Below are 16,008 nucleotides of genomic sequence, written 5' to 3'. Positions count from 1 at the left end.
AAAGACCCCAAATTCATGAATCTAACTCTTGGTGCCAAATTGGTTTGGAGGTTACTCTTGGATTCAAATGAATGATGGAAAAAGGTCGTTACAAGGAAATACTCCCATAAAAATCGTCTCCTCAGACCTGAAGGTGAATTTTGGGAAGGGAAAGGTACCAAAATTTGGAAGTTTTGCAAAACTGTGGCCCCGCTTTTGATGAATCAGCTAGGTTGGCAACTAGGTAATGGAAATCGTATTCATTTGTGGAAAGATTGCTCTCCCCTCTATGATTTGTTAACTGATGACCAAGGGTTTCTGGATCTTGCAAACTAGATGATGGAACAAGGTTTCACTCATCTAGCTGACATCTCCAGCTGTGATGATCAAGGACATTGGAACAGTTGGAAAACATTGAATCTTCCCAGGCATTTGTTGCATCATTGGCATTCAATGTTAGGCCATCTGAAAGGGTTTGTGCCTATTGCTACAAGCAAATTGGATAAACGAATTTGGCTTGGAAGAAAATTTAAAAATTATACAGTCAAAGAGGGATATGTTGTGCTCATTAAGAAACTTCACTCTCCATCTCCAGCGCAAATATGGGAAAAGATTTGGAACAAGGATGGTCTCCCAAAGGTCAACATCTTATGTTGGGAGTTGGTCCATGAGAAAATTCTGATAGCTGAGAACCTTAGGAAAAGAAACATCCTTGGGCCTTCTCATTACATGCTTTGTGGCAAGGCGGAGGAATCCATCAAGCATCTCTTTTGCTTTTGCCCCTTCTCAGTGGATACTTGGAAATTTTCTCTCTTGCCTATTTTTCAGCTATTTGCTATTCCTAATGAATGGAATGTGATGTTTAATCTATGGCGATCTCAATATCCTTTTCCTAAGAAATCTAGCTCCCTCTTTATGCGAATTTGGATGGCAGTTCCAAAATTCCTTTGTTGGTCGATTTGGCTCTACCAAAATCAAGTGTTCTTCCAAGATAAATGGCGCTCTCCAGAATTTGTTGTCATCAAAGGAATGCAGCTTCTATTTGAGGTGATATCCTCTTGAGGATATGATGAAGAGGAAATAAAGGATCTATCTACAGACGAAAAAGATTGGCTCAAAATTTCTAAAAACTCAAAGTCTACCTCCAATCAAAAAAAGAAGAATAAAGTCCCTTCATTCTGTATTAGATTGTCCAGGGAAAATTTTGAAGAATGGAAAAGGAATATAGGGAAAGTTCAGCTCCTTTTCAAAGGTGCTACGAAAAGGTAACCCTGGGGAGGTTGGAGCGGGAGGGATGATATTTAACCTCGAAAAAAAATATGAAACAAAGTATGCATGGGGACTTGGGAAAGCCTCGAATAACCAAGCCGAAGCTCTCTCTCTTTGGCAAGGTCTGAAGATAAGCATCTCCAAAGGCATAAAAAAATTGATTATTGTTGGCGACTCTTTGGTGGTGATACAAAATTGCATAAGGATTTCAAGAAACGACCAACCTTTTGACAACAACTCTTCTCCATTCATAACAAGGATTATTTTTTATTAAAAAAACTTGATAATTTCACATTTTAGGGAATAATCGAATGGCGGACCATCAAGCAAATTTAGGTCCGAATTTGCCCCAAGGGGAATTGCATTCAGATCTCGAGGTATCAAATTGCCACGTCCCTTAATGAGAGGATTAAATAAAATTACAGTGGAGTACAAGTGGATTATCGAGATACGAGCGTTTCGAGGTATGACTCCTTAATTATCAACTCAGGGTTGGTTACGGGAATGGTGGTAGTTGTCAAGTGATGCAGCGCATTTAATAACAGGTGGGTGCAGTAGTGTTTAGCAACCATGAAACGAGACAAGTGGTATTTACCAAGCCGATTATTAAATGGTGCTTTATGTGAGTTTATTTCCAAGACTTTGGCATATCATCTCGCTTGCAGGGTGACGGTGCTTTGACTGGAAGAGTGTGCCATGACAGGTTTGCAGGTTGGGAGCTCATTTAATTGTGAAGCGATGGAATCTCATCGCAACCGAACCTCTTGATTATAAATAAGAGATGGGCAATGCAAATTAGGAGCAGAATAGTCTTGGTGCATGCAAGAATAGCGAAGAAAATGTCATCAGCAAACTCAGGCAGCGGAAATAAAGTTGAGAACTCCAAGCGTAGCAGGAACGTAATGCAGTTGATCGATAATTCAACCAAGTTGGTAGTAAAAGAGATTCAAGACCAGATAACAGTGTTGTTGGCGCATATGAATGGGTTTGGAAAAGATATGGAACTTCTACAGAAGGCTATGGAAACGTTGAATGTAGGCATGATAAATCTGAGGTATTCGGTGGAGAATATTGAAGTCAAGGTCAAAACGGCAACGGTGGGAGTGTTGAAGGAGGTGTTCAACCTGCGCGATGCACTTAGACCAATGGTGGCGAGAGTTGGGGATGTGCAGTGAATAGCGGTCAGGAGCATGATGCTGAGGAAACTGTGAATCTGAGTTAGTTGATGGAAGTTGCTCAAGATTCCAAGGAGCATGTTGGTCGCGGGTAGTCTGCCTCTGAATATTTATGTTATGTCGAACAGTTAAGCTTTGCGGAGTATTTTGGAGAATATATAGTATATGTAATGTAATATTAGGCAATAGAAATAAGGAAGATAGCAATCTTTCTCACTAAGAAATCTCCTGCAAATATCTGAGACTTCTCTTCTTAAAAATGTAAGGGACCCAGCCCGTTTCCAAATTTTGCTATAAAAATTGCTACCCGTTTCTTAAAAAAATAATATATATATATATATATAATGCCCTAGCCAACTTGGCCAAGCGTTCCACACTATTTCGCTGCTCCATGCCACATAATGCCACATCATATGTTGAATCACCCAAAAGGTCCAAGGTGTTGTCACATAAGCTTAGTCAAACACTTTAAAAACTTGGTCCAATCTTAGATCTCTAATGACCTTACGGATAAAATTTTCTAAGACATGGATTTTGTTCCTCTAAGCAAAATAGATGACTTTGGATGCAATGCAAGTCCAAAATGATGCAACGTTCTAGCTATTTTGCCCCTCAAAAGTTGTGCACCCTTGTTGACTGCCTTTGACCAACCATAGCTTGAAAATTCCTCATCCAAATGGAAAAATTCCACATGGCATTGCATCCTCTCACTAAACTCTCCAATCTGGGACCATGTTCCTCATCCAAATGGAAAAATTCCACATGGCATTGCATCCTCTCACTAAACTCCCCAATCTGGGACCATGTTAATTTTGACCTCTAGGACCGCTTTGCATTGAAAAGTGTGAACTACATTTGGAAGTGTGAAAATTTCGTTGACTGTGAGATTGCTATATCTAAGAAATATTTGAAGGATATGACACCAAAGCCAAGGCTACCTACAGACTCTATACACTCAGAACCATGTGAAAAGACATAAGTGTAATCGACATAGGTTAGATTGGCCACTACATTGGTGATCACCCCTACAAAAGGAAGACTTCTCAAAAATCATGAGTCCACATATAAGCTCACCTAAGGACCTCCAATTCTATACAAGACGAAAGGAACCCGAAGTGAACTCAAAGGAACTAACTATAGTCCGACCATAACAAGACTGACTCAACATGACATAGGGTCTGGGATGCCTACAAGGCCTTGTTGTCGCACAGATTGTCTCGGCAGCGCGTCAACGCTCAGACCCGGGGCTGTCACCCCGATCCCCGATCCCTCCGTTTAAGCTGTCTCCCAAGGCTAAGGGGGGTAGACCCTATGGGACAAAGAAAGACCAACTGTGGACCAGTTGGGTGGGAAACACAGCAAGGCAATTTAGCACTTGATTGATTTAAAAAATGATGTACTGGTGCCTTATGGAGGTAATGATTAAATGATTATTTATTAAATGTTGCAGAAATATGAACCTTGTAAAACAATCATTTATCATCAAATAACCCAAGCAAAGATGAATTTTGCCAAATGCGAGATAATTAATAAATGCACAAAGCCTTAACAATGATCCAGCAATTAAATTTCTAAAGATTAAATGCTTTAAACAACCATAAAATTTAAATGCTAACCAGATTCAAATAGTTAATCTCCAGATATAAACATTTAAGCACATTTAACTATACCACAATAGAAAAAAGACTTTAAAAGGAGTTTCCAATTTTTAATTAGTCTTTTTTCATAAATTTTTAATCTTTTAAATAATTTTTTATATTTTTTTATATTTTTATATTTTTTATAATAAAACAAAACTAAACTAAACTAAGCAAAGAAACTAAAGTCTAAATAAATAAAACTTAAATCTAAATAAAAATCTAAACTATAAAACAAAATAAAAAGCCTAAGGATTACTTTTTTATGTTTTTGGGAACTTTTTATTTTTTATATTTTTTTATCAAACTTAAATAAGTCTAAAATGAAACTAAAACCTTTTATGATTTTTTATTTTTATTATTTTTTATAGTTCTAAATTTAAAATTTAAATAAAACAAAACTGAAAAGAAATAGAAGTAAAACTTAAGAAAAAGTAAATAAAAAAAAGTCTAACTTTGAAAATCAAAATTTTTATTTATTTTTATATGTTTACATACTTCATAAAAAAAAAAGGAAAACATACATTAACTAAAATACTTTATTCTAAACTTAAGATCAAAGTCCAAAAGAAATAAACTAAAACTAATACCTAATCTTTAAAAAATGAAAATCGATTTTTTTTTTTTTTCAAACTTTTATATATTCACACATAAAAAATAATACGCTAACCTGAACTCATACGACTTACCCAAAATCGATTTTTTTGATACTTCTTCTCTTGCTTTTCGGGCTTAGCTAGCTTCTCTGGCAGCTTCTCAGACAGAAGGTAGCAGATCCGGAAAAAATAGTAGGAACTGGTGGATCTAGGTAAAGTGGCGGAATAACAATCGGATCAGGTTCCATCTGCTCGAGACGGGAAGCACCCCAGCCCGCGGGTACGTATTGAGAGGCCACCCGTTCAGACTCCTCTATATCATTTCGCAACGCCCACTTGAATTAGTCAATTTCCCATCTCGATGGACCAGGTTCATTCACATTCTAACTCACTATCACCCAAAGACGCCAGATTTGTTTGTTTTTTTTTTTTGCAGATGTGCAGGTTTGTGTGAGAGATGGACGGCGGGCAAGGGAAACGACTACCAAGAAATGGATTTGAAGGAGTTCGAGCGGATTTGAGGGGCTGCGTGGAGGAATAAGGGCGATAATGGGCAGCATTAAGAGGCAGCAGAAATGAAGCTGCCTAAGGAACCAGCACGCAGATGCATGGAGAGCTGAAGTGATGGTAGCGTGAAGGGTGAAGGGAAATCACTGAAGGAAAACGCGTAGGGACGGATTTGCAGCGGATGGGCAGCAGAGACAAGTTTGCAGGTTAGCGTTGATGGAGGCAGCGTACAAGTGAAACGGATTAGCTGATGAACGTAGTGGATGCAGAGAAAAATGCGTGGAATAGCAAAGAAGAATGGGATAGCAAAGGTTGCGGATTGATGGAAAATCGAGTGCAGGAATAACTGCGTGAGGAGGGAGATGTTTCAACTGCATGAAGGGGTTTTCTGGTAGAGCAATGATGTGAGGACGCAGAAACGTTTCCAGATTTTGGATAAGCGTAGAAGCTTGCGCGCGGAGGAAGGGAACTTGCAGGTGGAGCGTGGAATGAAGCAGCTCGATGGAAAAGGAAACGCTTTTGCAGTTTGGAGCACACAGAAAACAGAGGTTTGAAACCGAATGGAGCAACTGAAAGCGGATATGACTGTGTGGAGTTGCCAGATTGCTGAGAAGAGGGTTTGGCAGCAATCTTTAAAAGAAAAAATTCGAAAAATTTTCCTAAAAAAAATGAAACCGTGGGCAGCAGAACTGTACACCTGTAAAAACTGAAATGGCTCTGAGGCCAGATCTTACCCTCCAGGGCCTAGATCTGGCTTCAAGATTGAAGCTCACCTTCAGATCTGCAACCTGTAACCTGCAACCTGAAAACAATGAAAACAAACAGCCAGAACCTGAAAATGCAAAAAATAAATAAAACCCTAAAAACCCTAAGAACCAGCTAAATAATTACAGTATTTACAAACTGAAGGCTCTAGATAGCCAGATTTATCGTTATGCCACAGAAATATTTTCAGAATTTTAAACTTAATGTGAGGTGCTTCAGAAAACCCTTCATGCATCTAAAAAAAAATATATTAATGATAAGCCCGGGGTCAAAAACTGGCTGGGCTCTTTCAGAAAACGCAATCCGGAAGTTCGTTGGTTCAGCCGAGAACTTCCTCGAACGCCCGGTAATCTAAAAAAAGGGATTTCCTGCACAGCGTAAAATCAACCATTAACATAGAGGGAGAAAACAACAGTGAAATTTAGATCAAATGGAGATACCTGCCATTATATTCAGAAATTAAACTATCATTCAAACCCCAGAGATCAAATAAGATACCTGTGCCTAAATCAATCTTCATCAAGCTATTATCAATGGCTGAAAATAAAATTATGCAGAAAAATAAAACATCTTACAGCGTTTCTAGAAGAGTAACACCAGCAAGATTTTCAACCCCAAAGTCTTTCTTTATTGTACAAAAAATGACTACAAGAGAGCTTTCTTTAGCACACGACTCTCAAATCCAATGATCTCAAATGACCCCTGACACCCTATTTAAAGGAAAATTTCCCAACGACTAGTTCGAGTGATCCATGTCAAAATGATCTCGACCATCGATGAGGACCAAAATCTCTTTTAATCTCATCCGTCGAAATTTTAAATGCATTTTAATATATTAAAAAATTAAAATCTTGCATTTATTTCCTCAAAATTTGACTTATTATTATTTTATTATTTTATTTTATTTTTTAAATTTTTATTTTTTTATTTATTTTTTATTTTTGGATCCTCGAACTTAGCCTTTGGAAAAATCACCTAGGACCTATGACTTAGGACTTATGAGGGGATTAAAACATTTTCTAACCCTCAAGACATTTTACATCATGACTTTTACAATTTTACATCTCAAGGGGGAAAGCCCATTTGACATAGACCCTCATAGACCACCCAGTTCTGCGAAACAGATATAATCTAGCAGATCAAGCAATTTGTAATAACTTAACCAAATAGTTAGAATTATTTCCAAATTACTTTTACATAGACTCGAAGCACAGTAGGATTCCCCTAAGATTCTAATGACAAAATCCATTTCGGCTTTGGGGTTAGGCTGAAGGAAAACTCTGTCGATCATGGATCGGTGAGAAAAAAACATTCCGAAACGTAGATTATCACTAGAAAATTAGGTTTGCCTAGGCAATTTACATACATGACTCAAATCTGCTAAGATTATTTACAATTTACACATGCAGACTGGGTTTACAACATAACATGATCAGGTCGATGATGACTGTCGAATGGCACGGACATGTCGATTCAGCGCTATCCCTTTTGCGAAAAAAGGGGGTGTACTACTATGGGTAGTTGACACATAGCGGTCAACAGGCCTCACATTGTAATATTCCTAACCCAGAATATCCCTCAAACCCCAGCAAAAACTCCAACCAAATATGTGCAAATGATATAATAACCCAAAAGTGATAAAATGACAGTGGAATAGCATATAATAATGTAAACCAGAAATATAAGCAGATACACAAGAAATGCATCGAGAAATGCTAAGTCATTTTATTACACTGAGCAATATAATGAGTACAAGAGATGATTAGACAGATGGCACCTCGACTTGCACCAGGCAAGCAAAGAAATACTCTCAGAATGACAAGAATGGCCTCTTTGCGTGGATGTTGTTGCTGCAGCTAGGAAACAAATGATGATTTGGGTCTGCTCCCCTCGGAAAAAGTTGAAACTCTGGATTCAGGTTCTACTCAAGAAACCCAGAAAAACCCAAAAAGCTTTCCTGGAATGGCCGACCCCCGAAAAACACCCTCTTGGGGTTCTGCGCAGTTCCTCAATGCCCTGCGCTGCCATTGAAGAAAACCCCTCTAAACACTGCCTGAAACCCTGCCAAAATCCTCCAATGAGACAAGAGTTGGACCCCTGCTCAATCTCCCAGCATAAATCCACCTGCAAAACCCCAATCTAGCACTACAACCAAAAAGAACTGCGTCCCTCTCCAAGTACTGCGCAGCCGTCCGAAATGCTGATGAAATTGCTGCTGAAATGTTGATAAGACTACTGCTGAAACACCGATGGAAATACCTTGCCCGAGCAGGCACTCGAAGTCCCCCGGGGCTAAGGGTGAGATCTCCGAACAGAGACACTCAATGCACTAAACAGTGCTGCAAACCAACTAAACAACCAACGTGCTCAGAAGTCGAAACGACTAGCTCAAAATGCACATAACTGAATGATCCAAATGAGGGGGTTCCTCTCTCTTTTATAACCCTTGCCTCTCTCAATCCCAAGGCTCACCTCTTACTGTGTGATTCCCCCCTGCCACGTGTTCTTTCCCTCCTGCGCAGTCCCTCCATGTGTCTACATGGGCTCCATTTATGCGTCCCCCTTTGGCCCCCTTGGCTCCCCTTTAAATCACAATGTTGTGCTACCTAGGAAGTGACTTTTATTCTAAAAGTGAGTTATGTCCCCCTTCCTCACTTTTATTTACAAAATAACTATAGAAAGCAAAAATTTGGACAAAATCGAATATTCCAATTTTGGCTAATTAGAAATATTACACACATGGTTGTTACATGACTTTGATTTGTGACTTTGGGCTTACAATATTTCTTAAGAATGTTGCAACGAATATATATATATATATATATATATATATATATATACCCCTATTGAAAGAGAGGTAATAGGAGGTTGTTGAGAAGATTTTCTAGGAGATAGAGCTCAAACCTGTATAAGGGTTTGCTCTCTCTATTCATTGGTATGTTGGATTTGGAGAGAAATCTCATATGAGCTTAGTTGAATATCTATTGGGAGACTTTGGAGGAATAATGAAAATGCTTTGAGGATGGCGATGTCTTGTGTTGATGATAGTAGCATCAAACAGATACTTCCACACAAGTCTAAGTGTCTAGACATGTGGAAGTCATCCAAAGGACTCTTCACCTTGGAAATTACTTTAATTAAAGGAGTTATGAATGTAATTTCCTTTTATAAGAAAAACTGAGTTAATCTAATGAGATGCAAAGGTTGTTTGTGTTAGTGAATTAGATGAATCTCAAGTAATGTTGATATCTAATCTCGATCATTACTCACTTTGGAGATTACAGTTGTAGATTTGGTAAATAACTCAAACTTATGAAAGGAAGGCTAACCTAAGAGAGAAGACATTAGTGAGCACAAAACACAGTGAGATCTTTCTGGTTGGGTGGAGAAGCACTTCCATCCAAGTGTGCAGGGTTCGAGAAAGAGTGCAAAAGGCAGCAAGGAAGAGGAATCCAAGTCAACCAACAAAATCAAAGGAGACATTTTGAGGGTTTGATCAGCTAGATAATTTCCAATTTTTCTTGTTTGTATTTTTCCGCATAGGCCTATCCTCATTGAATTTTCCCTAGGTAACTCCATTGCCCATTTAGATCAAGGCGCAACTCTAGGTTGTGGTGATCAAACCTTCTACTGTTATTAATTTCACTCTCTTCTCTCTTAAATTCTAGATATCTAGGGTTAGGTTTAGGGTTTCTTTGAAATATTGCTAAATAGTAATTTCATTTGATGTGTTATTTCCCTCTAAGTAGGAATTGCATTAAAAAAAATGTTAAAAAGTAAAATTTAGCATTTATTGCATGTTAAAACCCTATTTCTAAGGTTGGCATTATCATTATATTGTTGTTTTATGCATGTTCCATCCATAAAACTCAATTGCAAACCCTAAACCTTGCAAATCTAATTGATATTCATGATCCTTGTTGATTTATCATTGTAACACTATTTCTTCTGGTGGTTATATAACATTATATGATTATTGCATGCCCTATCATTGAAAATCAATCTAACCCCAACTTATAACAGCCCTCTAATTTCCTTAAGTGGTCTAGGGACGAAGTGCTTGTACTTTGGTAAATACTATCTTAGCCCTCCAGGGTCTGCCAGTACCCTATCTCAATCATTAGACCTCATCCATCACCTTGAACCCTTCTTATTGAAAATTTGTTAGGTGATATTTGTAAGGAAGCCTCTCTTGTGATTTAAATACCACTAAATAGCTAAATAAAGGTTGTTGAGGTGACAGTGGTAGCCGATCTCTTGTTACCCCAAGGTCTAGACCTAAATAGTGAAACTTTGCACTAGCCCTGCTAAATTTTACAATAATGAGGACCACCATGCTCAACAATCCTCAAGCCAAGAAAATCCCTATAAGTTAACCTTGAAAACACAATTGTCACACGCGTATATGAGAGGTAACAATATCAAACTCTCTAGGAACCCAGTGTTTCATGACAAGTCCAAACACGTAGAGATTAGGTATCACTTAATGTGAGACGGGATTCAAAAGGGAGCAATAAAGCTTCAATGTGTTTCTATAGATCAGCAGGTAGCTGATATTCTGACCAAACCCTTTAGCAAAAGGGAATTTGAAGCATTCAAAGACAAACTTGGATTGGTGCAAAATTCATTTGTCATTAAGGGGGAGTCTTGAGAAATGCAGCTCAGATAGGAACTTCTTGAACATGTTTCAATGTAAATGTGCAGAAAGTGATTCGGGACATTTTGAAAATAAGAACTTGGGAAAAGTGGGTAATTAACTCTATTTTTTCATTCACTTAGGGAAAAGTCTAATAAAATGTATTTAATACATTAATGACTAAGACTTAATCCAGACCATACATCTCATCTCATATTAGGCTTTTTCAATAAAGATAAATAAGACAAGATAGAAGCAATAAATCATAGCTGAGGAAATCTAGAAAAGTAGGAGAGGAGCCAAAGTTCAAGAAGAATGAGGTCATATAGCAAAACCATACAGCAGTCATACAACACAAGTCATACAGCAAGTCCGTACAGCAGGTCATATAGGTTGTACAACTGCTTTGTTTTTTTCCTCGTTTCATATACCTTTTAAGCGGGGCGTACAAATCTATATCACATGATTTTGTAGATGGTACAGCTGTTGGTTTAGCAGGCCACAGAGACCACCTTGTAAGCTTTGATCTAAGGAATGAGATGTTGATTTGAAGGAGAAATCATCTATGTATGTGTATTTAATTCATGCTTCCACTATTTACTTTTCCAGCTATTATGTAATTGATCCTGTGTTCAGAAATTAAATTTCAGCAATTAAATAAATTCAGTTTGATTTGTTTATTTTGAGATCATAAGGATAATAGTCATCTAGGCTTGGTGATTTTAAGAATAGTGTCAGTATGAAAGTAGATTTGCCTTAATTGAGCCAAAGCACATCATCTTTGGTTTACTTGGCTAACGTGTGCAAAGACTTGTTCTCTTGTCTACACATGTCCTAATATGAATGGAAGGATACATGCGAAACATAAAATAGCTACAAAAATATCAATAAAACAAACCTTAGCCATAGGCAACGAGCATTATCCAAGTTTCGTTGTACCATATCTTCCTCCCGCCATCTGTGAAGTACACATCATATAAAGTTTAAAACAAATTTCGTGTAATATTCTTCAAAAGCTTTCTTGTAACAAAATTAAATCAACAAATGTAGTTTGTCATTAAAATAAACAAATCAAGCACATCTCCTCCTACAAAAGAGCTTACATTGCAATTGTCTATTGCCATATATATCTTGTTGACAACTGAAGTGGCACCTGATGATTATATGAAGACTCCATGCCCAAGGATGTACCAAAGGACACTTGTACCATCAGATATCATCAGTCAACAGAGTTTTTTAACTCTACTTCTATTTCTCATCATCTATTCTTATACCCAGATTCCACACCTTGCGGGGAATTGTAATAAGTGATACTAGTAATGATGAGTTTTGAGTCTGTAACAAGCCTAGGATGTTGGGACTCGATCAGCAAACGAATACACCTTGATGTGTTTTTTTAATCTGGTTAATTATCCCTTCTTTTTTAGAGGCGGATAATTTTCTGGATTTTTTGACTCACTTTTTACCCCAAAGTCGAGGTGACAATTTGAAGGTTGAGCCCCTAACACATATTAGTGTCTAGAGTCTATGTATATTACCATACTAGATCACACAAAAAATTCCGAGGAATTTGGTTAAGTCTAGGTAGTCATTTTTTAATTTTTTAGATTTCCTGCAGGTCAAAAAATTGGAAATCAAATTGTATTTGAATTGTAATAAGTGTAGTCTAGAGAAGTTCTATGGGGTATGAGTAATAAAAATTACACTTCTCACTCTCAACTTTATACTATGACACACACTTTAAGGGGTTAATAATGTGTTTTGGACCCTCAAAACTCACATCTCCTAAGTTTAGTGGAAATTGAGACATTTAATTAGGTTATAATTAAATAAAATAGAGAGAAATAAATAATTCCATGTAACAGAATGATGTGGAAATGACTTGAAAATTATCGTAAGTCAAAGAGTTGAGTCAACGGACATGTGGAAAATGACTGAGCATACTGCATCATAAATACACCATTATATTTGGCAAAATCGAATTTCCCAGAGATAAAGCAGCAGTTGCACATGTGGAAAATCGAATTTATTAGAGGAACTCATATACTAAAGGAATATTCTATGGAATATTTAGATTGAGGATTTCGTGGGGCCTTCTCTCACAGTTAGCTCGAGTGCTTCTACACTTAGCAATTCACATGGAGAATCATAAGTTTCACATGGAGTAGATCACGCAGTTCCTAGGGATCTGCACAGAGCATCCTTGCGATCATCATCTGAGGTGGCAACACTTGGTTCGAGTTTGATTTGGTTTGACGGGAGTTATCTCATTCCTTTGGTTCACTCATGGATATGTTTACTATGCCATATAAAGAAATTAATTTTCCTTGGGTGCCACATGAGGAATTTGATTTGCCTTGGTGTCCAAGTTCAGTTTTCACATGCATTCTTCGTTAGGATTTGCTCCCAACTCTCTACATAATGAGGCTATGGGCTCTCATATTGTATCATTAATAAGAGCTATTGTGCTTGAGGAGACGTTGCAGAATTGTATTCACCACTTGCAATATAATACAACAGTCTTTGGGGTAAATTGTGATGGTGTTCTTCTCCTTACATATGTGGTAAATTCTTGACTTGTTGTTATGCTTCTACTTATTTCTTCATGGCATTATTTCTTTCATGCTTGTTTCAAGTTATGTTAGCATGCAACTATCTCATGTTAGCATAAGAATTACTTATTTGCTTTAGGAAAAAAAAATTCTGGTGGATGTTAGATGTATCTCTTGGAACTCTTTCCACTGCACTTATTTAATTTCATGTGGATTTAATGATTTGTGGTGAAATTTTGTAGAGAAATGTTAGGTCCCTATACTACTAGTGTAACCCCTTATTGTTATTAGTACAACCCCTTTATTATATTATTGTGCCCATGTAGTCCCCATATTGTTATTATTGTGCCCCATAGAAGCCCACTATTGTTATTATTGTGCCCTTACATTATTATTGTTATGTCATCATTGATTATATTATGACCCCTTAGACTCCTATATATAGAAAGGAGATCTTGTCATTTGTATCATCCAAGAATTGTTCATTTGTGTAATGTAAAGGAGGTTGCCCTCTCGAAGAGGCTTATTCCTAAAGCGTTTATCTATCTTTTCTATCTTTTTGTGAGCTGGTTTCATAACATTTGGTATCAGAGCTTTGGATTCTAGGGTTTCGCTGCTCCAAACAGGTCATCGTGGCATTTTTGCTATAACTTTTTTCTGCGACATTTCAAAAGCTAAAAAAAAACCCATTTGAGCCGAAATCGTTCTGAACTTCGGGTCTAAATTTCAGAGCTTGTCTCGCTATATTTTCGGAGATATGATTTGAGGAAGTTAGGGTTTTTGCAAACTCCCGAATTACATTCCAAACAGGTGACCTGGGGAAAATCGTCATAACTTTTGTTCTGAGCATTAGATTGAAATTTCATAAGAAGTTTCAAAAAGAGGACGGCCTGTAGTTTTCTGTATATCAGTTTCAGGTACTAAAGTCAAAATAGTGACTCGTGGAACTTCGTGCAATTTCGCTCTACTGAACTAGTCTATAATCAGGGCACCATGGGAGATTTGACATAACTCTTCCTTGGAGAATCCAATTTTTATCAAACTTGCGGGGTTAGAAAGAAGAATCAAAGGGCTACTGCAGGACGCGATTTCAGATATTCGAAATCTGCAGTTACAGAGATACAACAGAATCAATATCGAGCTCTTACAAAGTGAAAAAAAGGTGTGTAGTTCTTTTTAAATTTTGCATAAGATTGGCTTGAAAAATTAGTTTGAAGGAATTCAAAGGGAATAGTGAAGAAATATTAGCATTAATTGATGCCCCAAAGAAAGAAAATGGAAACACCTAATAAGCAACCTAAAAGCTCTAGCATGACTCGTGAAGAAGAAGAAGAAACGCAACATGATATATCAAAATTACAAACCAAGTACAACAAATTTCACTCTCACAAAAGGTAACTGAAGCCAAGATGAATGGCGTGGAAGCTAATATGCATGGCGTGCAAGTTAAGATGGATGAAGTGGAAGCTAAGATGGATGGCATGGAAGCTAAAATGAAAGGCATGGACGCTAAGATGGAAGAATTGACGATAAATTTGAATAAGTTGCTACAAGAAATGGTTACTAATGGTGAAAGGGTAGTAAAGGAAACTCGTGATAAGAACAAAAGAAATGTGAATCATGATTTCATAGACTCTAATATTGGATTGAAGACCCACCATGTTCCAAAAATCGATATGAGGAAGTCTGATGGCAAGGATCCCAGAACATGGATACTACAGATGGAACAATTTTTTGATCTCCATAATGTGCAAAACACACAAAAGGTACGTGTTGTCGCACGGATTGTCACGACAACGCTCAGACCGAGGGCTGTCACCCTGATCCCCGATCTCTGCGTTTAAGCCTATCTCCTGCGGCTAAAGGGGGTAGACCATATGGGATAATGAATGACCAACTGGGGACCAGTTGCGTTGGGAGACACGAGGGGAAACAAGCACTATATTGATTTTATTTAGTTAATAGACCAGTGCCTTATGGAGTTAATGACTACATGATTATTTGTCAAATGCTGCAGAAATATGAACTCATTAACAATCGTTTACCATCAATCAACTCAAATAAAGTTTAATTTTTTACCAAATGCGAGATAATCGATAAACGGTCAATGGCTTAACAATATTCCAACGATTAAAATTTCGAAAGACTGAATGCTTTAAATAACCACTTGATTTTAAATGCTAACCAGGGATCACATTCATGTAGCTAATCTTCACTGAACATTTAAACATGTTTAACCACATAAATGATAATGAAAAATTTAGCCTTAGCAGAAATGATATATCGCAAACATGACAAATCCTTAAGCCAACACTGAATCTGGCAAAAATATTTCCAAAAATAGTTTTATATTTTCAAATAAAATAAGACTAAGCTAACTAAAGATGAAACTTTAAATCTAAAGAAAATTCTAAACTATAGGACAAAATAAAAAGTCTAAAAATTACTTCTTTTTTTTATGCTTGTGAAATTATTATTTTTTTTATTTTTTTTCTGTGTAAAATAAATCTAAAATCTAAATAAAACCTAAATCTAATCTAAACCAACTTACATCAAAATATGGATGCTAAATAGAACTAAGTAAAACAAAAAGAAAAATTCCAAATCTTTTTTTTTTTTTGGTTAAATTGATTTTTGATTACTTTAAAATAAAAACAAAACTAAACCTTTTTTTTTAAAGGAAAAATAACTGTTTATCAAAACTAAAATCTAACTAAAGGAAAAATGAATAAAAACCAAACTTAGGCTAATAATATATACATGCACTGACGTTATAAGTTAAATAACAAATAAATAAATAAAATCTAATTCTAACCCTAAATCCTGAGCATACGATGTTTAAATAAAATCTAAAATCACAACCTCAACTCCTAACGTAAGCCAACAACCGTT

At 36.8% G+C, this 16,008-nt stretch overlaps 1 protein-coding gene across 9 annotated transcripts in view; it reads right to left on the bottom strand.

The window, feature by feature from the left end:
- LOC149205269 (uncharacterized) overlaps positions 1-16,008 on the bottom strand; it is a 525,377-nt gene that overhangs the window by 458,349 nt on the left and 51,020 nt on the right. For 8 of the 9 annotated variants that reach the window (XR_016251865.1, XM_089393433.1, XM_089393434.1 and 5 more), the window contains exon 2: positions 11,463-11,522. The exons of the other annotated variant lie outside the window; for it this stretch is intronic. Coding sequence is in view for 7 of the 8 variants with exons in the window: in XM_089393433.1 (XP_089249559.1) it covers positions 11,463-11,522 (60 nt within the window). In the remaining variant the exon portion in view is untranslated. The remainder of the gene's footprint in view (positions 1-11,462; positions 11,523-16,008) is intronic. 9 annotated transcript variants of the gene reach the window in all.

The sequence above is a fragment of the Pinus tabuliformis genome, chromosome 1_2 (assembly GCF_031772625.1).
Source record: "Pinus tabuliformis cultivar Carrire ecotype Pingquan chromosome 1_2, CPIR1, whole genome shotgun sequence".
Lineage (NCBI taxonomy): Eukaryota > Viridiplantae > Streptophyta > Pinopsida > Pinales > Pinaceae > Pinus > Pinus tabuliformis.
This window is presented reverse-complemented; position numbering and strand designations above follow the sequence as displayed.